This window comes from Falco rusticolus, chromosome 6 (genome assembly GCF_015220075.1).
Source record: "Falco rusticolus isolate bFalRus1 chromosome 6, bFalRus1.pri, whole genome shotgun sequence".
In the NCBI taxonomy this organism is placed as follows: Eukaryota; Metazoa; Chordata; class Aves; order Falconiformes; family Falconidae; genus Falco; species Falco rusticolus.
In genome coordinates, this window is record NC_051192.1 from 31,530,296 (window position 1) to 31,555,330 (window position 25,035).

Below are 25,035 nucleotides of genomic sequence, written 5' to 3' on the forward strand. Positions count from 1 at the left end.
CTGCATTTTAATAACTTCATACACACAACAGGAAGAACACCTTCCACAGCTCTGGCACAGCATTCAAAACTTCCTTTTTTTTTTTTTTTTTTTCCTTAAAGGAGTAGCCTAGCCACTTGTACAGGGAGCTGAATCCATCGCCAGCTGTCTGTTCAGCTTCCTAATTCAGTGGACCAGTGATTAGTTACAGGATACAGGAGCTGCTGTGGTACAGCTGGTGTTGGGGTGTTCTACCCCCACTGAACAGACACCGGTGTGATCCAGTGCAGCAGCAGGTGGAAGCAGGAATGCAGCTACAAGAGCAAAGCACGTTTGTGTTTCCAGAGAGATCACTGCAAAGGGCACAGAGAGAAAAGAACCATTAGAAAACTTCACGCCAGGGGTTACACGTGATCTCCCAAAGAGGCAGGAGTTGTGTCTGCGGCCCAGTCAGCTGTTACGTCTCAGGTGACAAGCACTATAAAACATCCTAGGAGCAGGGCATAAGAATACAACACCAAACCACACGCTATCCATGTCTGGCAGCAGTATGAGACATCAAAAGTCACAGGAATTCTTCATCCAAATTTATTTATTAATAAGGTAACAACATATTCCAAATTATTACAAGCCTTTACTAATCCTTCCATTACAGTCTCAAGCTTGACTGACATGCCAGACTTCCGCAGTAAGTGTCAGTGTTTAGTTACTTAATTAAAATAAAAGCTTCGAGACCAATTAGCAACAGGAAGTAACAGTCTAAACACCACGATAACAGATCAGCATGACATCTGCTGAAGGCTTCAGGGTCACTCCCAGTCAGGCTGCTCTAGTCTCAAGTTGTAGCAAGTAAGAGAGAGAGATAAATAATGCAGCTTACCTACTTCAATTACAAAGCAGCAAGCACAAAAGCATGTAAGATTTCATAACTGCACATGAAGTATACAGTGGTTTAACCAAACCAATTAATGTCTTTCCTCATGCCTAGACTCAGACTTCCTAGGCCCAAATCCATCCCTGGCAATGGACAAGCAGCAAAATACCTAATACATTAGAAGATTTCAAAATTCAGAGCCCCAAATATATTAAGAAACACTTCTGTTGAAGCCTGTCAATGCAAGCCTCCTTTAGTTACTGTAATTTCAGCATCCCTCTTCCTCAACTTTAACCATAATACCTAAAAATTTCCTCTAAAGGGCTTACAGAGTTTTCATCACTCAGCTCCTCGCAAACTCGGTGATTGTAGCTTAGCCAAGAAGAAAGTGGTACACAAAACAGCGATAAATTACAGCACAACTATCCCATTTACACTACTTTAAAAAAAAAAAAAGAAAGCCATAGATGCACATTGTAAACAGGTGCCTTAAAAACATGCTTCTGAGCATCTGATACCAGGATGTTTTTCCCCAGGGTGTCTGACCTCCAGCCTGCAATGGGACACATCAGACCCAACGGCACCGCGGAAAGCATCTGTTCCTCTGCAGCTCCAGGTGCAAGTTACTCCATTTACCGTCTGCGCTAAAGGTACTGCTGCCCTCAGTACGGGAAAGTGTTGGGCTGTTTGTGCCAGGCTGCTGCAAGATGTCCAGGAAACTCCAGCACACAGGAGGATCTTGAGTCTAACAATGCTTACTCAAGACTCACTTTGGAATCAAGGCAACAGAGATCATCAAAGGCAGCCCCTCCTTTGCTCGCAAAGCCTGATCTAATACTGTTTTGTTACCCTAACTAGCACTTGCACTTTTTCCTACAACTATTTAATGCAATTGAGGGGAAAAAGACCCTACTTCAAAAAGACCTTACATCTAATGCTCCCGAAGCACTTGATCTAGGAGTAATCCTATGAAAACCATCACTATAGCAATTGTCACTGAGCTCAGCTAGAAAAAGTCATTTAGTGAAATGACAAAAGACATGATTCAAGGTAATCATGCAGAATAAAGCAGGGTATACTCCATGGATAGCACACACGCGCACGTATTTACAACTGCACTATTAATTGGAATACTGTTTGTTTCAAAGACACGGTCAAGCTAACACAGTCTCCCTAGAGAGCAGCACAGCTTAGTCAAAGTCACGGTTTGTAAGAACCAGCGGAGCAACCAGTGTCCACACGTACAGCACAATGCCAATCCAGCTGGAAGATATCTTCACCCAGACAGATGGCCACTTGCTGGTCATAGTCTCATAAGAAGAATCCGGACTGTGAAAGAAAGGGAAAAAAACATAACTTGCGATTTTTTCAGTATGACATACTTGTGTAGTAAGCCACTTTCCAACACTGTTTTCACAGCAGATCATTTTCACTTCAGCTCGACACCTCAAAGAACATCTCTGCCCTTCTTCTTCCAGGCAGTTCACACCAATCTGTACAAGAACACCATTTGTAAGCTAGTGTCACAGGAAAGTGGAAAGAAACAGCAGCCCAAAAAATATTTATTAAGAGAAGCTGTCAAGAAGCAGAAATAATTACAAGGAATCACTAAACAAATCTGTGGAAAGGCAGGAAGTAGACAGCATTTATAGATACAAATAATGCATTTTACCTTGCCAACAGACACCACCCTGAATAATTAATAATCTTGATACCATATTGACCCAGACAGGGCCACAAATCAAATCCACAGCAGGACTATCTGTTAAGAGCTACTTTTGAAGGAAGGACCTTTCTTATGGTGCTGTTTTGATACAAATTGTCCTTTAACAAATTATTAGAGACCATAATTTATATTTTTAAATTCTGAAGAACACCTGCTCAAGCTGCTAACCTAGTAACAATTCACACAGAGGAGGTTTATTTTATTGTGAGGATTTTTTCAGTGAGCAGACGACATAATCCCCTTCCACCAGACTCCATCACAGAATGACTGAGGTTGGAAGGGCCCTCTGAAGGTCATCTGGTCCAACCTCCCTGCTCAAGCAGGGACACCTACGGCCAGCTAACCAGGACTGTGCCCAGACAGCTTTTGAGCACCTCCAAGGATGAAGACTCCACAACCTCTCTGGCAACCTGTGTCAGGGCTCAGGAGTCACCCTTAGAATGACAATGTATTTTCTGATGTTCAGAGGAAATCTCTGTGCTTCAGCGTGTGCCCACCGCCTCTGGGCCTGTCACTGGGCACCACTGCAAAGAGCCTGGCTCTGTGCTCTCTGCACCCTCCCTTCAGGTATTTACATACATTGGTAAGATCCTCCCATAAGCCTTCTCTTCTCCAGGCTGAGCAGTCACAGCTCTGTGCCTCTCCTCATATAACAGATGTTCCAGTCCCTTCACCATCTTTACGGCCCTTTGCTGGACTCTCTCCGATATGTCCATGCCCCTCTCATACTGGGGACCCAGAACTGGACCCAACACTCCAGGTGTGGTGTCACCAGAACCAAGTAGATGGGAAGAATCACCTCTCCCTTGACTTGCTGATGTAACGTGTCCTATCTCTCCTTTTTCTGGCTCTCTGTATCAGACATAGGCCTGGTGTTTACTATTTTACTCACTACAGAATTTAAGCCTCTATCCTATTCACTTCAGCAAGACACATTTCAGCAGTCCAGTGAATCATGAGAATTATCCTAGAAAACATGAAAGGCACTTGTGAACAAGGCTTGCTACTCCAATTTTCAAATACAATTAATTTAGTATAGATCAAACAGTATACTTCTCTTGAGAAGTCCCAATTAAGACCTACGTTCCTCACAGCACACAAGTTATACTACCTTGTCCAGCAAAAGACTGCACCTTGTATGCCCATTATTAGCACAATATATTATCAAACATAAATACCTGTACCAGTTGGTAAGCGTCATCATGATATACAGTGATGCCAGGAAAAGCATGAAATGAAAGAAGGAGTAACTGTAAGTAACTCCATCCCTCTCGTTATCTATGGCTCGGTGAACATCATCTCCATCATCAAGGGAGCCATCACTCCTGGGCATTCCATCCTCTATCAGTGTGGATTCATCACTGGTCAACATCAGCTTGTTAACTTGGCTGTTGTTGGATGTTCGGATGCTGTATTTGACAGGAAAGGACACAGTACAGTTACCCAAATAAATACAGTTTAGTATCTGACAATGAGAAGTAATACAAATTAATAGGAATTTTTTAAAGGAATCTTACCTAGAATAGAGAACACAGAGCAAAAACAAAACCAGTCCTACAATTCCTTGTGCATCCCACCACTGAACTACCTGACCTTGGGTTGGAATGGTGGTGCTGTTGTAACCAATGATGCTCAGCAAACTCGGGTTACAGTGCCTATCTGGGGGGGGAAATACATTAGAACTTACAAAAAGCAAGAACAAAACAGATACCGAATACTACATTTCCACACTGAATGCATGGTAATAGAAAGGAACTTGGTGACCGTGACAGTCTTGAAGTACAAATGCTTTGAGTCTAGTTTTAGCCTACTGAGTCTCTCTAAAGCAGGCAAATGACAGTATGTGGCATAAAAATTTGTCTCTTGAGCAGACAGAAGGATTTAAAACTTATATAAGATATGCATCAACTGCTTTACTGTTCCATCTAATGGAATTAGATGCAATAAAATAAAAATGCTCTGCATATTAAGCTTCAGAAATTTTACCACTAGAAAACAAGTTTGACAAACACATACTTTATAGATGGGGTACCACAGTCATCTCAAGAGTTGGAAAAGAATGCTACAAAGTCAGTTTCATATTATCAACAGTTCCCAACCCACAGCATCCACAGATAGCACAGATGGAACAGTTGAAAGCAGCAGACAATCTTACCTCCTCATAATTACTGCAGGAATTACACATGACTCATACATATGCTGTTACACAGCAGCATCAAAGATTGTCCATGATTAAGATAAAAGGGACAGAGACCCAAATTAAAGACACCAAAATCATATTTAGCAGTTTATTTTAATCACCAGAATTTCTGGATTGATTCTGCCCCCCTCCCCAGATGCTCAGCTGTTTTCAGACACAAGAAACATTGAAGACATTTCTTGATACATTTTTTAAAATCCTCAGTTTGGAAAAACATAATCAGTAAATCTCAGTCACCAGGTAAGAAACCTGATAGGGAGATGAACCTTACAGACAGCTTGGAAAAGTTCCAGTAATCTGCAAAATCTAAGATTTAGAATACTGCAATCCTGCCAATAATAGGTAGAAATTCTTCCATATGATAAACAAAAGCAAGTGAAAAACATGTTATCTTTGCAAGAACTATTTCTTCAGTATTATTACAGAAATTTGGGGTCAGGGGAAAGTACAGAAACTAATGAATCCTGCCTATAACTTGCATGCATTGTAGTACCTTGCTCTAACACGGCCTTGCAAAAAGGTGAAGGCACAATTTACTGCTGAACTGGTTACCCAAAAAGCCATATACTGCTGCTACACTTACCTGGTTCATTGGTCATAGCTGACCAAGTCAAATACATCGTATAAATTGTGATCACAGAAGACTGCAGCAAACCAGATCTTGGCTGAGATTCCTATACAAAGTAGCCATGAAACAGCAAAGTTAGGCAATTAAGTCTCCAGCACAATTATATTACAGGTTTCTGCGACTTGGTAACACAAAAAAAAATCCCTAAAAGGTAAAAAAATTAAAACTGTACCTGAATCTTCGGCAGAATTGACATTACAGAAGCACCAATACACAGCAGCATATTAACACTGATGAACGTCTTGTTTTCAGAACAACCTTCTGGATGAGTGTAATAAACGTAGAACAAGACAATAGCTACTAGGGACAGCAGATAATTGACAGCTGTAGCTGACAGCAAAGCTGTGAAGAGAGACAAAAACCAGAGTTAAACTGGTTAATAATGGAGTTATTAAAATAGAAATAATATTGCATAGTTATCAGGTTTTGTATACAGTATACAATGATGATTAGAGAGCAGCTCTGGGTACTGAAATCTAAAGGAAGTATGTTCTTCTCTATAGTCTGAGGTGTTAAAAAAAGAACACAATAAACAGGAACTCTGAAGCCATACCTGATTCTCCAGTGCTCTAACAGAAACAAAGGGCAGCAAGTATGAAGGAATACAGCTGTACTACATACACTTTGGCTAAAAGCTTAAACAAGAAACTAAAGAACTACTTCTCCAATAAAAGTGAAAAAACAATCTTATTTCCAAATTCCAACTTATTAAAAACATTGAAGAGTGAAGTGGCCATTACGCAGTGACAGGCTGCACTGTCTTTTGAAACACCTAAATTATCACATCTGAAATGCTTTATTAAAATTAACATACCGTTTCTCCAGTGAGATTACTTGTACTCTCCCTCACTATCTTGGCCTTTCACTCAGTATATACCAGGGGTCCTCAACTCAAATTACGGCCCACGGGCCGGATCCAGCCGGCCCCCCAGGGTCCTCAATCCGGCCTCCGGTATTTACAGCACACACACACCCTGCCCCCCCTTCATCCGTGCACTGGCCCCCTGTTTAAAAAGTTTGAGGGCCCCTGGTATATACCTTTCATGAACGACTGACCAGCAGACAGAAAGAAAAAACAATTATTTGAGATGCTTATGCTCATTGTGAAGCATTATAAGGCTGGTTCAGTTTTAATCAGCAAGAAGTGTAACAAAACCTGCAGCTAAAAAAGAAAGCAAAAACAAAACCCTACAATTGCCACTCCTCTGCTACCACAAACTGATGCCCTGCTCCCAGGGGTCAGATCTTACTACTCAGAGGCTGCTGCCCCTCTCCCTACCCACCCTTACCGGACATCAAAAGGACAGCAAGACAACAGAGCTGAACTACACCACCTGAGAAAATGATACTTAAGCATGAAGCAGCCTTTCTGCACTCTGGTAAAATGCACTACTCAGTGAATTACTTAAAAGTAATGCACAACGAAAATTGAAACTTTACTGTAGTACAGTCCTTTACCTGCATACCAGCATCTTGAGTTTCCTTCCTCCATTTTTTCAACCCAAGACTCATTCCAGGAGTGGGCAAAGTCAATAAGCAAGACCAGCTGTATAAGAATAAAGCAGAATGCTCCAGCCATACCTACGTAAAACCACACTAAAAGAGAAAGAAAAAATCAGCTAAAAAACATAGATAAATTACCACCCTGTCTTAATGTTCCTGAACACAGAAAAGTGCTATAGCGACACAGCTACAATTAAAACTATAAAACATCAGGATGCACTTAGTTTTGTTTTAAAACCAGTTATGAGTGCACCATTATACAGTGGAAGAAAATACTCCCTTACCTGTTGTAAATGGTCCCTCTGGTATGAAGAAAGCTCCAACACTAATTGCAAGTGCTGTTGCAAATTTAAAGAACCAGAATCTAAAGGTGCGGTGAAGAGGAGGAAAAAGTAAAAGAAAAAAAGTCAGGCAACTGCTGAAGTCTGATCCAATTCACAAAAACTTTAAAGTACACTAAGTTAACATCTTTTAAAGCTGTTTTTCATTCACTCATTCTTAACTCGCTTCTTTAGAAATAAGATAAAAATCTCATTTTATCTGCCCAAGAGTTTTCTCCAGAAAATTATGCTTAAAATATGCTAGACTGACACAGTTTGACACATTTCCCAGAGATATCTCACTCACTTATTAAAATTGAAGCCAGGGTAGAATATAATTGTGAGTTGTGGGGTTTTTTAACAAAGGTTTTAAACTAGAGCAGTGAGATTATGGAACTGCCTGCATATCAGAAAAATGTGTTTAAAAAAACCCTACCTGATTTTAATACCAAAACCAAAAAGGGAGAAGATCTGGTTGGTGCCTACAATGACAGAAAACATTATGCTGGAGTTCTCTATCAGTCTTGATTTGTTTTCTACAAGAAAGAGAGGTACAAAAGTCTGGATTCTTCCCACTTAACTTCAGACTCTTTAGGCCTACATCTGAAAAGGGTTTATCACAACAAAAGCAAAGGATTTATCCTTCACAGAAAGGACACAGTCAAATTCTAAGGCCCTATAAGACCTATTCCAGTACAGTAGCATTGGATTATTTTTTCCCCCAGTAAAAGATATTATCCTGGTTTCAGCTGGGTTAATTTTCTTCTTAGTAGCTGGTACAGTGCTGTCCCTTGGATTTGGTGTGAGAATAATGTTGATAACACACTGATGTTTTTAGTTGTTGCTAGGTAATGTTTATACTAAGTCAAGGACTCTTCAGTTTTTTGGGCCCTCCAGTGAGAAGGCTGGAGGGGCACAAGAAACTGGGGAGGGGACACAGCCAGGACAGCTGACCTGAACTAGCCAAAGGGGTATTCCATACCACAAAAGATCCTGCTCAGTATATAAACTGGGGGCAGCTGGCCAGGGCCTGTCAGTCTCTGCTTGGGGACTTGCTGGGCATTGGTCAGCAGGTGGTGAGCAACTACATCATCACTTGTTTTCTTTTCTCCCTTCCCTTTGGATTTTGTTCCTCTCCCCTTCTCCTCCTTTTCATTATTATTGTTACTGTTGTTGTTTTATTTCAATTATTAAGTTGTTCTTAACCCTTGAGTTTTACATTCCTTCCTGATTCTCCTCCCCATTCCTCCGGGGGGGGGGGGGGCACTGAGCAAGCAGCTGCATGGTGCTTAGTTACCAGCTGGAGTTAAACCACAACAGATACGCACCCATGCACAAAACAGCTCAGATGTTTCCTAGAAAGCAGACCAGAAAGTATCTTCCACCACAGATTCACCAAACCCACCCCAAACACAGACTGTTTACAGATATACCCTGCATAGGGAACTCCAAATCAAGTAGTTATGCCAACAAACCTATAAGGAGGTGAAGATCATTTTTTCTGAGCAGTGCGACAGGCAGCTCCAACATAGGCACCATCTACTACTACATGTACTTCAAAACTGTATATAGCACAAAGACATGTACCACATTCCCACAACATCAAACACTTGGATGGTTTTCAAGTTTTCTATGCCTTCCCATTCTTTCCTGCACTTCGAACAAATTTAATCTCCTTCTGGCTATTACAATTAGGTGATGGTGATCAGAGGAATAAATTCCAATTGCGTGGAGAGGTACTACGCAAGATGACCGAAATGCAGAATATGGGAAAAATGGACAAGTTCACTGGGATACAGAGAAGTGACTAAAGTAAGTTTGAAAGTTGAATTACCTTATACAACGTTTACTGTTTAATACATACCCCACTAAAACTAGTTTTTGAATTCACATGTGGAAAATCTTTTTAAAAAAATCAATGTAATTCTCAATTATAGAAATAAGAACAGGTTCAAGCCTGTATAAGTTTCATCTAATTCCAGACTTTTTTAGGAGATCTTAACACTACCCAGATACTGTGCATGACTGCTGAAAACCATACTCATCTGAAGTAACACCTACAGCTGCTATGCATGCCGTGCAAGCCAGCAACAATCCTGTGAATACATTGTAACCAAGTTGTTCTATTATTATTAACCTGAGGCAAGAAACCACTTTGACTTCTGTTACGAAAGCAAAGAAGGTGAACACTGGCACTGGACCATACCGCCGGGTTTAACTTGCATGCAAGTATGAAAAAGTTAGTACAGATACATGGAAAACTCTTAACATTCTGACTATTTCAAATCACTGACAAAGATTATATTGCAAAGTACTAGTAAATATAGACAATTTTAAAAATCAAAAGCCATTGTTTTCATAAAGCTATCTGTAATACATACTACTGAAGCAACTAGCTATTATGGAAGTGTTGGAATTACTAAATATTTTACCAGTAACAGTTAACAAGTATCATTTTTCCTTTCCTAGTGCTGACACTAGATTGCCTAAGAAAAGTAAACTGCTATGCGTTGCATAAATAGCACCAAAATCTGGACTGGAGAGCACAACTTCAGGTTATCAAGAAGATCCCCAAACACTGAAGAAGTGGTTTTAAGTAAAAAGATTCCATATCATGTGAAAGATACATTTTATTGTTTGGTTTGTTTTTTTTAAAAAAAAAAAAAGTGTTGATACAGAATGTGCCTGAACCATTTTCTTCTTGCTTGTAAGAAGTATGCTCCCCTGTACAAAGCAGGGCAGAAGGAAAGGCTGAACTAAGTTACTGCTGCTAACACATCTTAATTTGAAGTTTTTTCTCATTTTATGCTAGAAATGTTTCATCTTACAACACTGAATATAAAATAAAATTACTTCTTCATTTTTATGGCTTAGCTGTTCGTAGCTTCCATTAAATATACTCATCCTGAAAAAGCAGTAGTCTAAAGCAATCACTATGACCACCAAGACTACGCACCATAAATGGTTTTAAGCTTTTTAGTGCCATGCCCTATCACAAATATTTACATCCCCCTGGTTCAAGAAGCTACGTTACACATAGGCTGAGCCTGGATGAAAACTACCACTTGTGTCAAGACACAAGCTGAAATTTCACTGTTATTTTCCATCTGATAATCCTAACTATAATGAAATACAGAAGAAAAAATTTTGGGTACTGGGAAGCTCAGGAACTAAATACATAACTCACTCTTCTTTATGCAGAGGGGAGACCAAAGAAAAGACAGCAGAGTGGGAAGAAATATGTTTTTTATATAGATGTATCTATTATAGTCTTTAAAATAAAACTGTTCAGAAAAGAGCAAGTAGTCCTTACAAACATCAAAGTTAAGAGGAATGTAATTCCTAGAGGACAGGTGAGGTTTGTTAATCTTTCTATTTGTTGAAAAAAATCTCAGTGGAATGAAACTTAGGACCATTATTCATCTCTGAATTTTGTCATTTCGGGCAAAAGCAGAATCTCTAATCTTGGAAAACCTCTGGACATATTATCTATTGTCACAATTCAGGCTCTGAGAAATGACAGCCATGTATATCTTTTCCTCTTAAAAAAATTAATCTGCCATGTCTAAGAACTCTAATAACTTTGAACGCCCTCTGCTGCAACTACACTCCTCTAGCTACTATGAAATTTGTCATTTGTGGAATCATCAATTTGACCAGCATGCTCAGCCACAAGCTTTATTTTACGGTAGCTGTATCTCATACGCACCCACTGCTCATCTCAGTTCTCATTTCCGTATCTTACCCGTTGTGCACTGCTGCTCTTGGGTCATTGCTGCTCTTCACTTTGATCATCAACAAGGAGAACAGAAGGAAGAACATGGCCATACCAAAGCACACACGGTACACAGCTTTATAACCAACTAGTACATCGCAATTCACGTGGCCGCGCACACCAGGAATAGTTGTTCCCATCCCTCCATCACAAAACCCAGGAATCTGTGATAAATACAAGATACTTCAGGAATCTATAGAAGGCCTCCTGTGAGTAAATACATCTTAGCAATTTATTAATATGCAATTCATTACTATTGTAAAACTATGCGACTATAAACATTGCTAGAAAATATGATACTGAATGGCTGTATTGTTAGTTACAGTCCAACTAGAATATTAAACACATTCAAGGAAAATAATCTGGCATAGGCAAACTGGGGGGGGAGGGGGCACTCAGGGAATCTATATCTATCTTAATAACAGTGGGGTGGGGTTTTTATTATTAAAAATTTTGGAACTTCTCCAAGAAATGCAGTTTTCACTTGTAGATCTGAATCAGGAGATAAAGAAAAGCTCTGGTATTTGGTAAATATGACTTGACAGGTACTGTCAGGTTCATGACATAGAAGGCAGCCTGCTTACATCTCTTTAAAACAGAAACAGCCTCTCCCAAAAAGTACATCACCATCAATTAGAAGTATTTGTAACTTCCAAATGAAACAGCTAAGATTACCCTTTGCATTCACTACCAGAACATGAGCAGTATCTTTCTGAAATCAAATCATACTCCAGAAGGCTGCAATTTTCTTTCCTAGGTGACTAACATGCTCTCACTGAAGCTCTCATCTGGTTACTATATCACACAGAAATAAAAATTTACAGATCAATCATTTGGGGGTAAGAAATTCAAAAGCATGCCTAACAGAAGTTATTACCTGCTAGACAAAAAATTAAAGATAACAAAATGAAGACTAACAGAAAAAAAAGCATGTGCAAGCCAACTTCAGTGAACCCACAAGCTCACTCATAACTCAAATAATCACTCTGTAATTTATACTGTACATTATGTAAAACAGTAACTCCTGCACTACCATATCTTCATATAACTAATAAACTGTAAAATCCTACAAGCACTTCCCAATTTCCTTCGGGAAAAATATGCTAGTATCATTAGTGAAAAATATTTTTGTTACACATTTGCAGACCTTAAAATAGAATTTTAATTAGTAAAGCACAATGACATTAGAAGAAATCTTAGATTGTGGCTAATTTTTTCTTTTATTAACAGCATTCAAAGTCAGTCAAGTACCACAAATAAAAGCATCTCAATAATATATAAAACTCCACATACATAAATTACATTTTCTTTTTGATACAAGATTTTCTTTTTTCTGCTCTGAGCTACTAAACAAGAGATGAAACTTTATTCTCGATAGTGTTTTTCACCTATGCATTGACTGTCCCACAAGTTCTTTGTTTATTTCACCTACAATCAAATTAACAGTGACTGTGAAGCACAGGTAGCAGCCTAATTACCTATTTCCAAATAAAACCCATGCTTTCAAGATGCCATTTACCATTATCTGTAACAGTCATTCTACCAAACATGTTAGCAAAGAAGTAACCTGACCTTCTTCAGCTGCTCTTCCATGCCTGGTATTAACATCACACAGGCAACACTCACGCCAAGAAGTAAAAAGAATGCATAAATCAGCCGTGTTATGGTGGAGTTGTTTCCACTGGGGCAGCATCGGCAGAGCAGGCACGGGGCACTTCCACATAAGCATGGTATCTGACAGAGACAGAACATAAAACAACAACTTTAAAGAGTTTTGCATTGCTAGATTTCAATATTTAATTAGGCTGCACAGATCATCAGAAATTATGATGGGAAATGACTCATCTCACGCATTCCATCACTAGCGTAGGCTAAGTCACTGCAACACATTACAGAGCACCCTAACAATCCTGGCAGCGCTTCATAATGCACCGCTGTCCAGTGAAATTAGTGCTGTGTCAAAAGTAATCATATATCCATTCAAAGAAGATAAACGCTGAATTCAGACTTTATTCTCTTGAATTTTATTTCATTTCAGCTACATGAGATGCAAGGGCTGCTTTTTGTTAACAACTACATCCTCCCACAGCTGCAGAGACTAAATAAATACACTGCAGAAAAAAAGATCTGAGCAGACCTGCCATCTATGTACACTTTCAGCATCTGGCAGAGTTGGCCCACAATCCTCACTGGGGCCATTGACATTGCTGAAGCACAAACAAAAGGCGAAATAGCCTAAATCTTAGGTTGCGAATTATTGTGTATTTAGCAGCTACTCACATATCACATAATTCTGTTAGCTGGTAAAATTAACTAATGCAACGTAGAAGTTAGGAACCACAAGAACATATTGAACACATAGTACACGCATTATTGTTGCTATCAAACACCAACAGCAAGAGCGGACAGGAAAGCTGTGCAGTTGTAATATTACAAGGGAAAAAAACAGGACAAAAATTACCGATCTTTAATTCCTAAAGACAAAACTGTGGAAAGAAGGAAAGGGAGCAAATAGTGCTATTTCACCAAGGCTGGGGGAGCAGGAAACGTACCTCACCCCTTTGCAATTTTCTGCTGCTTGCTGAGCAACAATTCAGGAATCGGAAGAAGGGCAAGGTTCCACAAGTAAGTAGAAGCCAAAAGAGGAAAAGTACAATCAAAACGTTTTAGGGGTTTTGTTTTGGTTTTTTTTCTTAATTTACAATTAAATTATTTTGCCTAGAAGACATGAGAAATCCCGGTGAGCAATTAACAGCTGAGTTTTGGAGGCCATGCATTTTTCAGCTACGGTTTGTAGCTACCAAGTGAGTGCTGCCCTATCTGAGCTACATGCAACCTCTGACAAAGAAAATGAATGGTGGGTAAAACCCAGCTTCTCCCCCAGCACATATGCAGGGACACCTCCGCCAAGTGACAAAAGCCACAGGTATTCAGTACCACAAGAAAAACACCAAACCAGTCACATAAGAACATGACTAATTATACGGCCATGACCAGTGCATGTCAATCATCCAGTATGACTGGCATGTGTCAGAAAGTTCTTAGAAGTTTAGTGGTATGACAAACAAAAATGCCAGCAGTCTGCTGCTAACAAAGGCCCCTGGGCTTGCAGGGAAAAGCAGACATTGCCACAACACTGCCAGCAGCTTCCTGAGAAGCCCTCAGGAAAAGGCTCAGATTTTCAGTTCTTACAGGTTCAACCAGACGCACACACTGGACTCCCAAATTTGGTCTTTTAAATAATTTCCTTGTTTTAGTTTTGTACTTGTGTTCCTTTCCGAAGATGGAGGCATCAAGAATTTTCACTCCACTATGCTACAGAATCATCTTTACATTAGCAAACTTCACTATTAAATTTGTCTTGCTAGAGAAGTGAAATTAAGTAGACCCTCATTACAACTATTTCAGTATGTAAAAGGTATTATATTGCCCTTTTTTACCTCCTCTTCCACTCAGTATCATTATAGCACAGAGTATGGAAGTGTTGATTCCTGAAGAGGTTTCATCTCAATGTAATAAAACCATTTTTTACAGTGAGAACAATCAGTCACTGCAACAACCTCCCCAAGGATAAGAGTCCTCATTCACTGGAAGTTTTCAGATTTGATTGGGCAGGGTGCTAGATCATGTCATCTAGGTCCCTTTTCCATGAAAACTTGACCCAGACAATCCTTCCCGGCTGTTCTATGACTGCAAACAACTATATTAGGGGTATCTACTTACTGCTTAGTAAGCATGTAATGTATGACAAAAATTGGCTCAGGGTGCATCAGGATTTTATAGTACTAATGTATTACACTTATTTCCTCTACACACACAAATAACCTTTCTATTAAAGAATATTTCTATTCTCTTTCAAAAAATTAGTTTCTTGAACTAATTCTGTCTGGATTAGTATTTTTAAAGATACTGTTGAATAAAAGGTTGAGTTTGGCAGAGGAGAATATAAGCCTAGGCTCGTCTGCTGCAGAAAATTTGGTGCAAGGTCCATCTGGTGTAGAAGTCACTTCTCTGGTGAATCCCAGCGTTGTTTGTTAAATACCTAAATAATTCAAGCAGTTTCCTCCTGACTGCATCAAGGGGAACAGAGGAACACATGTTTCTACAGGCGGCCTGCAGTGGCTGAAAGGTGGCTGAAAGATGGCTGTCTCCACCTCAAACAAGGCAATATACCTCATTTAAGTGTCCAAGCTTCAAGAACAACTTTTAAAACATCTTGCCCCCAAACCAGCTCATCATGCTGTGACAACCCCAAAAAGCTGCAATCATGTACATCTCTGAACAAGAGATACCTATAAATAGTATCAATTATCAGTAGAAGTCAACCACTTCTACAAGGAATCACATTGCAGTCCGAGCCCCTCTTTCTTTTGGCAAGACAGAATAAAATATATACCATTCCAACAAAATAATATTATACTATTGGCAAAAACACTTCTGACAAGTGTCTTCAAAAAGAACAGAAAACAAAGAACATTCCGGTCGTGAAACTGAGTTTAGTAGCAGAGGGAAAAGGACAGTTTGTGCCACTTCCCAAATTCAGAGCATGCCTCCTACAAAAAAAAAAACCCATACTACAGTACAAACAGACACATACCACCACACAAATCAAAGCTTAACTCCCCAGGTGAAACTCAGCTTAGTCATAGATGCAGAGAGCATTAGTTCTGAGCTTATTTTTGTAAGGATGCTTGGACAACAGTTACTAAGTTACAACTGCATTAATCTATTGACATCTAGGAAATTTTGTACCTACCAACCAAGTCACATCCCTGTACATTTTTGAGAAAAATAAGCAGCTCGGTGTTCTCTGAGGCAAAATAAGAAAAGATGGCCCACACACATCCGTGTGCAGCCAGTTGGGAGCAGGCAATTTAATTCATGCCTGCTAAACTAGTCACTTCATTCTCTAGGGCAGTGGAAATTGCAGGAGGAACACAAGATGAATATTGCAGGACAAAGGAGAGAGAAAACCCTACAAACCCACTGAAAAGTCAAGTGTTACTGACCATGATGCACACAGAACAGGTTTTTCACATCAAATGTGATTTTCTTAATGGGGCAAAGATGATTATATACTGAATTAAGTATCTGCAAAAACACCAAGCCCCCCACCGGGCCTACTCAGGTTTTAGCTACATCATCCCTACTCATATGCTTAAAGGAATAGATTCAATCAATTTTTGCCTTGATAGAGACTATTAAAGTGAGCAAAACAGCAGCTGAGCTGCTTCAGAGAACAGAGCAACAGAGGCAAGATGCAGCAGAGTGAAAACGGCACTGCCTGACCAATCGAGGTCATCAGAATTAGAAGACTTTTGGTGAGATGACAGTGCCTTTAATAAGGCTTTCCCACCATCCGACAGGCTCATCTTTGCCCTTAAAAACACTAAACTGAAACACTGCCTGATCAGCACATAGTAGGGCAGAGTTATAACCAGCAGTAACACCACAGAAAAAAATCCAGAAGAAATAGAAGTATGAGGCCAGATGTTGAGGTCAGTTACCCAGAGCAGCTCTGCATGGCACAACACACAGCCCTGCAGACAAGCTACACAGCTGAAGCAATGCCCACAGCAATGTCTTCCCAGACAAAAGAGTAGTTTTCCCAGCTGTGACAAAGCCTGCACTAGCACAAATTCCACTACATCTGGTTCCCCTGCTGCCTCACACTCACAGCTTTTTTCTTCCAGAGCCACAAATGGCATTTATAGTGACATATCCTTTCAGACCAGTACAGACAGATTTCACCTATAAGAACTATCATAAAGGCTTTAAATGCTGCTTATCTGTGGGTTTAGATTTGGAAAGAAAATCAACACTTTAAAGCCATAAGTATAAAAAAACCAGACACACACACAAAAAAGCCACTCCAATTTGTTTGGGTACTTTAAAGGAAGGGATGGGGGTACTCACAGGAAATCCAACTTAATCTAAGATTACATGCTCGTATAAATAATTTTATCTGGAAGAAGACCATTGGCTGAATTTCTCTGTACAGAAACAAACACTCAAGAGCAAGTATACAGGAATTACTGAGGCACTACAAACACCAGCCAGTTATCCAAAAAGGCTATTTATGTACTTGAAAATACAGTATATATTAACTCAATTATTTGAATTAAAACCTATAGTTATACTGTCACTATTTGACAATAATTAAAAATGTTAACTATACTCAACTAGTAATTAAAGTCTAACTGGTTAATCCATCAAATAGTGTTTAAAATGCAAATTAAAGCAAAATGGAACACTGGCAGTACTTCATTAACAAGATATTATCAGTGTCCTAGTCACTTATTTACATGCATATCAATCTGGGAGCTTAGCTCATACAAATTTACAAATTCTAAGATAATTTTATAGAATTTGTACAGGAGATGAAAGAACTAAATATCATATTTGTAATTAAATATCACTCTGCACTAGGGGAACCAAAGTCCATGTATTTTGATAACACAAAAAATAGGATCTTGAATCAATGTAATTTTTTGTTAGACCACCAAGTTATGTGTATTAACTGTTTAAATATATGTCATCTCATTTAATCCAAGTATGGCAGTGTTTTTCGTGTAAAAATCTCAGGTTTTCACAATGCCACTAGCATTTTAAGATAAATGTCTAAAGATTCACAATCCACCTGATCATGTCTACTTGCATAGGGACTAGACTTGGTAAGACAGCAATGCCTCAACTGAAAAAGGATGCAGGATCTCTACCAACTTCTCCGCTTTTCTGCATTTGCATAGTGTTAACAGTTTTAGAGCCATCTCAAACTACTGTTTCCCACTAACAAAAGTCACCTGACAACGCTCAGCGTGGTGGTGACACATCACCAGACTGCCGTGCAGCGAGAAATGATGGTTTGATAAGACAAAGATGCTATAAAGGGTGGAGCTGCTCAAGACAAAGGCGTAAGAAAAGAGGAATTAAATACAAACGTTAGTATCAGGGAAACACGCGGGTTTTCTTTTTCCTGCAATAAACGCGAAACTTCAGAATTTAGCTAGATTCTGACCCCTTTTACAGATTTGGGGAGGGGGGAATTTCAGTGGACACTGTAACTCCCACACAGTAACGCGGATTAAGCGGCAACCAGCAGAGCGACAGACCGGCCTGCCTGAATGAGTACGAAGCTCCCCAGTGAAACCGCTCCGGAGGACCCCTGGAGACCCCGGGATAAGATCCAGAGGGCAGACCGACCACCGCGGCGGCCGGCCCAGGGCCTGCCTCCAGCCTGCCGAGGAGGGAGCCCGGCCCTAGAGAAACAGCAGTAGCAGCGGCCCGCGGCGGAGAAAGCCCAGCTGGGACCGGGGAGGGGGCCTGCAGCCTTCCCACCCTTGAGGAGGCGGGAGGGCACCGCCGCAGACGCCAACGCCCCCACCCCTGGCACACAAAGGCCCAGGGAGGCGACGGGCGAGGCCCAGGCTCGGGGCCTCCAACGGGCAAGGAACCACCGCGCCGCCCGCCCCGCCTTACCCAGCTCGCCATGGAGCAGAGGCCCAGGACGCCGCCCATGGTCCGCGGCGGGCTCGGGCTCCGGCTGCTCAAAGATGGACGCGCGGCGGCCGCAGGCTCCCGGCGGGCTTGTTTACTGCTCCCCGCGGCGCTTCCGGCTGCTCTGACGGCAGCGCCTGCGTCACTTCCGGCGGGAGGCAGGCACGCGGCGGCGGAGGGGGCGGGGGCGGCTCCGCGGAGCGCCTGCGGCTAGCGCTGTGCGCTGGGGCGGGCCCGGGCAGGGGGCGTCCTGCCGGCGCTTGTGGCTGGGGAAGGGGCTTCTCTGCCCGGAGCGCCCAGCTGCGGCAAGCTGGGGCCCGCCTGCCGCCGCGGCAGGTGGCAGCAGGCCGAAGCCGGCGGCCGCCTTGCTGGTCGCAGCCCCCGCGGCCTGCGGCTTTCTCGGGGTGGCTGCCACTGCCTCCGGCGCCATCGCGCCTTGGTCACCTCCCCTGATGCGTTAAAAGAGTATGAGGTTGGCCAGGGCTGCTTCAGGGCCTTCCGACACATACCTAAACCGGGGTGTGCCTGAAAGCCGGGAATACCTTGCCCGGAGCGATAGGCGAGCCGCTCAGCTGCCAGTGCTTGCTGTGCTGTTTCCCAATACCGCCCGAAATCGGGTAACAGGCCAGAACTGCATGGCTGCCTCACCTGAGGAATGCTATCAGGTAGGCTTCATCCCATAAAAACCAAAAAAAACCTTACAGAATTTTCACCACATCAAATCTCATTAGGGACGGCATTTCTTACAAGTACTGACAAGAGCATTGATCCTGCAGGACCTTCTGCCTGTCATCATCATGCTATGTAGAGGGTGAACATAGTCCAAGAAAGAAAAAGTCAAAAAAAGAAAACAGTCCAAAAAGAAAAAACTTTCCTAAAAAATATTTCTAAAATATTTGGGTAATCAAGGAACAGAAAATGATCATTTTAATAATATAGACATAGTAGTTTTGAGGATAGTGTCTCAGCTGAAAAATACAACCATTTCATTTGTCAAACATGTTCTAATATCTAAAAAATATCTAAAAGTAGGCACTTAAGAAGGTTAAATAATTGAATTGGATTTTTAAATAGTACTATGAGGCAGTACATTTCATACAGAGTTTTATCATATCATTTTACAAGCTAAGAAGCATTTTTGACTTAAGTTTATATTCCAAATGTATGCAGTGATTATGGTACTACATACTGAGCTACTGCTCTGATTGGATTTACCTATGAACGTTGCTAAATTTATCATTTCTAATTGATTTTAAAGGCAATCCTACTTTTAAAATCAAACATGAAAAGGAAAAGCTAAGAAGGAACTTTTGCAGGCTGAGGTTTAAGGCTGCAATTGTTGTCCAGTGATAAAAAACGGAATGGGAATAATTAACAAAACTATTATGGCTTAGTTTGAAAGATAAGTACACAGAACTAGTGGATATTGAGTGCTGAATTCAAATGAAATGCATCATGCCTGTCCTTACCAAAAGGTTAAGAAAGCTTTGGAAAGTCTCTATGAAAGTAAAAATGTTGCTAAAGTGGAAGTACTTAAGAGTGGGAGATGGGATCAACTGTTAGTTAGGGTGCACCTGCTTCTTGGTTAAATAGTCTACTCACCAGTGGCCACTAGGCCCTCCTTAGTCTGTTGCCAATAAGCAGCTCTTAGTCCTGCAGCAGTCAAGGGGCAGATGAGCTCTGATTCGAGCTGTGGGGTCTGTGCTATCTTCACCCCCAAGACTCACTGTACTGTAACCCAACCTTCCCCTATGTTAGGCAAGGTAGCGGAAGTGGATTTATAGCTGTGGCAAGGAGGAGAGAAGATGTGAGGTGAGGAAGGCAAGGAGGAGAGAAGATGTGAGGTGAGGAAGGCAGTGAGCGCTCCTCTCTTGCTCCTTTTCATTGGAGTGTGAGGCTGGGGTTGGTTATGAACAAGGGTTTGGTCCTCCTGCATCCCATGTCTCCTCAGAAGGGCAATGAGAGGACAAAGGGGAAAAATGTTGCAGTCACTTTGGTTCGGCCAGTAGATACACAACAGTAATTGTTGATAATCACTTTTGTCCACTAATTTGAGCCAGCAAAGTGTGCTGTGTTCATCTCCTAAATAGCACCACCATGATAGCCAGGAGGTCCTGGAAGCTCAACATCAGGTCACAGGTAATGCTGTGGGCCACTTTGTGTGATGAATTCATAGTGTCTCAAAACAGGACTCTGTTCCCTCACCTTTGTGAAGCCCTTAATCTTTTCCAAATACAAGTTTGCATTAGTTACTAATTTTTTTCTCCTTCAGTATTCCCAGTCTTCAGAGTGCACTTTTCCTTTAAAAGAATTTTTGATTGCCAAGGCAGACTATTTCTGTCCAGACCAACCTCATCTCTTTTCTTTCCAAATACTAAATCACATCATTGTTCTCTGATTCTTTCATTATTTCTGCTGTCTTGCGTGGAGCATCTACTGTGGAAAGATACTGAAGCATTATATACACTTCACTGAACCAAGTCCTGCTCCTCCTTCATCACACATCTTTTCTACGAAATCGTAAGAGAGAAGAGATCTGCTACAGGAATTTATCTTCTGGAATTTAGTTTCACTTTCAGGTCATACAGCTTGCCTGAGAGCTTTAAATCATATTGTGAAATCTCAGTTGTATAGAAACTAGCAGTTTCTCAGCATTGATCTTTGAAAATTTGGAGGTCTGTTTTGGCTGTTCATATGCTGTTACGGAAATGCTTAGGACTTTGCTTATCTTCAGCCATGATGGTACTTTTCATTTGCACTGCAGGTTTTTTTAGCTAGTTGCTGTCAGTCCACTTGTCACTGCAAAAGCCCCTTGCAGCACTACTAGGTTTGAATCCTTTATTTTCATTGCAGAGTTTCAGTTTCATTCCGTTTTAAGGAGGGTGGAATCCTTCATACTCAGATAGCTCTCTTAGATGGCTTCCCCATGTGATCTCCTGCTTCCTGTGATCCTCTTGAGGTTGTAGGAATATGAGAATCATAGTTGTTCATTAGTTGAGTAGCCCTCTGAATATTTTCAGAAAATAACAGGACTCAAATAGCTGAAGTAACTTTTTCCCCCCCTTGTTTGTGTTAGGGAGCTTCTTACTAAGACCTGCCTTTTTGCCAGATGGTTGTTGGAAAGATGAGGATTTTTCTAGACTAGAAGGCACCTGTCATGGTCTGCACAAGTAACTTCCATCAGCTCTTTCAGTGAAAACCAGATCTACAGAGAGCTCTCTGTGGGTGATCCCAAACACGGCTACAAACACTTTAACCTCCAGCAGAAAAGCCCGGGTGACCATTTTGTCTCTTGAGTTTGTGTCCTGAGACCACTGAGAGGAAGGGCGAGCTACAGAGAACAAGGTACACTAAACAGCCTTATGTTTTAGGCAAGGCTTTTCCAAATCCACAGTTTTCTGTTAGTGGTTCAGCACACTAGTAAACAGCATGAAAGGGAGAATCCTGAAAATCGCTTTGGATGGGAGGTGGACAAGTTTCCTACGCGCCTCACACTGAGGGAGGCCACACTTGCCATGAATTACTGCCCTCAGTAATTGAGCTAGCATTCATTGCCTGGGAACACAATGCAAATACTATACTGCCTGGCATACATGGAACAAACCCTATGGCTTGCAGGGAACACCAGGTATAATATGGTGGCCATGCATGTAATGTGTACCATAAGCTCAGCAGTTCTCCATGTAGTTAGGCGGTGCCCATGTATGTGTTAGGAGTGTGCACTATGTAAGCAGAAGTTAAAACATTTTGTGAAAAGTGTTGAACCTGATGTTGTTTTCTGTCCACCTCCAGTTGTGCAGAAGCTGTGAGTTTGTTTCTCTGGGACCTACAGCATTTCTTTGTGAAGCATTTAGCACTACTATGGTACAGCAGCATCAGACCTTTCACCATGGATACACTACCTTACATCCACAAATCTCAGAAAAATATAAAAGCATCTCCAGGCCTTCCCAGACAAGATTTCCAAGCACATATGCAAAAAAGAGAATGTAAGGCAGGGGTCCTCAAACTTTTTAACCAGGGGGCCAGCACGCGGATGCAGTGGCAGGCAGTCATCTGCGGCTGCTTGGTTTCCCCCCAACCCCCGGTGGTGGGGGGGGGTCTGTAAATACCGGGGGCCGGATCCAGCCTGCCGGCCGTAGTTTGAGAACCCCTGGTGTAAGGGAATGAAAGAGTAAATAGAAGGTGGCTGTAACAGAGCCTCTCTTATCTTTGTGCTACGATGCCAAAATCATACCAAGCATGGGCATAAAATTTGGAGGAAGCAAAATGTTCAGCCTTCAAAACTGACGGAGAAAACCGAGGAAGGCTTTTGTTCTCTCCACGTGGATATGGAGATGTATCTGAAGATCATCTCCCCCAGAGGGCAGTGCAACTTAAAGAATGGAAATGTCTCCCTGGCAGCTTTTAAATGGGTATCGGCAATTTGGAGATGTGTTTTTTGTCTCAACAATGTTAACAGAAAAATAGTCTACAGGGATGTATTTTCTCAAATAAATCTGTGTACACAGTATGACTGCATTTCACTCACTTTAAGCCACATTTAAGTGAAACCTACAAAAATCCTTTCCCTCCCCCCCCCCCCCCCCTTATTCCTCTGAATGAAAAATAATATTGAAATAATGTCTGTGGTAACACATTGTTATATCCAGGGTTATATCGCTATTATGATAGAGAAGCAGAGCCCAAAATAATAAAATTCTTGTTTCTGATGGATTGTGCAAAGACTTGTAATAGAGATATCTGAAATTAAATGGAATTCAGAGGCTATATTTTTTTAGGACTGACCTGGATATAAATTTAATACTGATTCAAATAAATAGATATGATTATAGAATAAGTGTTTCTCTTTATCTCCCTCTTTGTGTTGGGGTGGGTTTTCTGTTTGGTTTTGTTGTAACAATACCCATTTATGTAGAACAAAATCAAATGATGCGATGGATTTAAATGGTAAAGCATTATTATTATGGATATTTATAAAATTATGGTTTGTCAGCTTTAAAATACTAAGCAGAAATTGATTAAAAACATACATATTTTTTGTAAATATGCATTTAAACCTTCTTTAGAAAGGGTGAGTAATCTAAAACTGTTTTATACAGCTACTGTCATGAAGCAAAGAAAAAATCATCAGATTGTGCAAATTGCTGTCACTGCATTCATGGCAACGGAAGATTAGATGCAGATTGGGTCAAGATTGTTATTAACGTTCCTATTAAGCTCCATCACAGTCACTGCAAGTGAGAGAGGAGAACTAATTTCTAGCTCTGTTACTGTTTCCTTGGAAAAAATGTTCTCAAAGGGTAAATTAACAAGACAGTTCCACATCACTACATAATGTTCTATGTTTTTAACAGGAAAAGACAGAAATATTTGTAATAAAATCAAATCCCTTCAATTTGTATAGCATAGTATGGTTTGGTGTTTCTAAATAATTGGCATTTTGGAGAGTGCTGCTAGCATTGTACCAGGGTGTGACGGATGCATTTAAAACCTAATACTGACAACTTTCAGTCTATTCTCATCTTGCCTAGTAGTCCAACTGTAAGAAGCTTTGTGTTTGTATTATTCATGCTGGGGATAAGTCTAAAGGAACCTGTGGAATTCATTAAGGAATGAGGGTTTTTCCCCCCCATATTTTTCATCATCCAGTGAGATTTTAGAGGACCTGGGTCCATCTGTGCTCAGAGTCATCCCGTCTTGTGTATTGGAGGTCTCACCCGGGTGTCTGAGATGACCTGAGGACACACAACTGGCATTGATTGCATCAGACTGCCTCCGGTCTCAAGCCCCAGTGACCAGAGATCTGGTTGCGGTGGCTTTGCCGAAGGCAGCTTTCTGCACAGGTTTGGAGGGACGCTTCTGCTCCGGGTTCCCTGGCTGCACGCTGGCGGGCTTCGGCTGCTCTGCTGCCCTGTTCCCTTGCTCCTGAATAAACATTGATCAACAGCCTAACAAGAACAGAGGGAGAAAATGATGTGAAAGCTGTCCCTGTGCCGCTTTCATGCATGTTCAGTGTTAAACGGTAACCTGCCTCTCCACTGGATTTGTTTTTTTCCTTTTGCAGACAGGCCTGTTTTCCTTGGCTTTTACTCTGAGCAGATTTAACAAAAACTAGTTCAGAACTGAAAGCTGTGCTGTCGCCTTCTTGTTATATAAGTTATCCTCTAGTAGCTAGTTACACACAGAGTATTTGTTGTTTCTCATATTTCATGTAGATGTATGTAGACAAATACCTATGTGTGCAATTACATATCTGGATGTTGCACATTGATATACATATATGTGTACACAAACACTTACGTATATGTACCTGTATGCATTAATATGTCACTTGAAGTGAACCGCCGTGGATCTTTATATTGTACCAGCACTTCCATGAATTTGTTGGCACTTCAGTCTTCCATTTTGAACACTGTAGATACACAGCCATTTGTTTTTTCCTTATTTCTTTTTATTGGTAACAGCTAATTTGGAACAAATCCTTTTCCTGAATTTTTATAAATGCTTCTTAACTTCTGTGTGAAATCTGC

At 41.0% G+C, this 25,035-nt stretch overlaps 1 protein-coding gene across 2 annotated transcripts; it reads right to left on the bottom strand.

Moving 5' to 3' along the window:
* Positions 1 to 551: 551 nt before the first annotated feature.
* On the bottom strand, positions 552 to 18,643 carry SERINC1 (serine incorporator 1). 2 transcript variants are annotated; one of them, XM_037390785.1, is made up of 11 exons: positions 18,485 to 18,592; positions 13,558 to 13,586; positions 12,578 to 12,739; positions 10,976 to 11,169; positions 7,195 to 7,274; positions 6,866 to 7,003; positions 5,580 to 5,749; positions 5,363 to 5,453; positions 4,097 to 4,238; positions 3,758 to 3,988; positions 552 to 2,182 (listed from the first exon to the last, which is right to left on the bottom strand). In XM_037390785.1, the coding sequence occupies exons 3-11, from the start codon at positions 12,611 to 12,613 to the stop codon at positions 2,044 to 2,046; spliced, it is 1,221 nt and encodes a 406-aa protein (XP_037246682.1). In that variant the 5' UTR covers positions 12,614 to 12,739; positions 13,558 to 13,586; positions 18,485 to 18,592; the 3' UTR covers positions 552 to 2,043. The 2 variants fall into 2 exon arrangements, with proteins under 2 accessions (XP_037246682.1, XP_037246681.1); XM_037390784.1 differs by lacking the exon at positions 13,558 to 13,586 and having other exon boundaries at positions 18,485 to 18,643.
* Between the last annotated feature and the right edge of the window lie 6,392 nt (positions 18,644 to 25,035).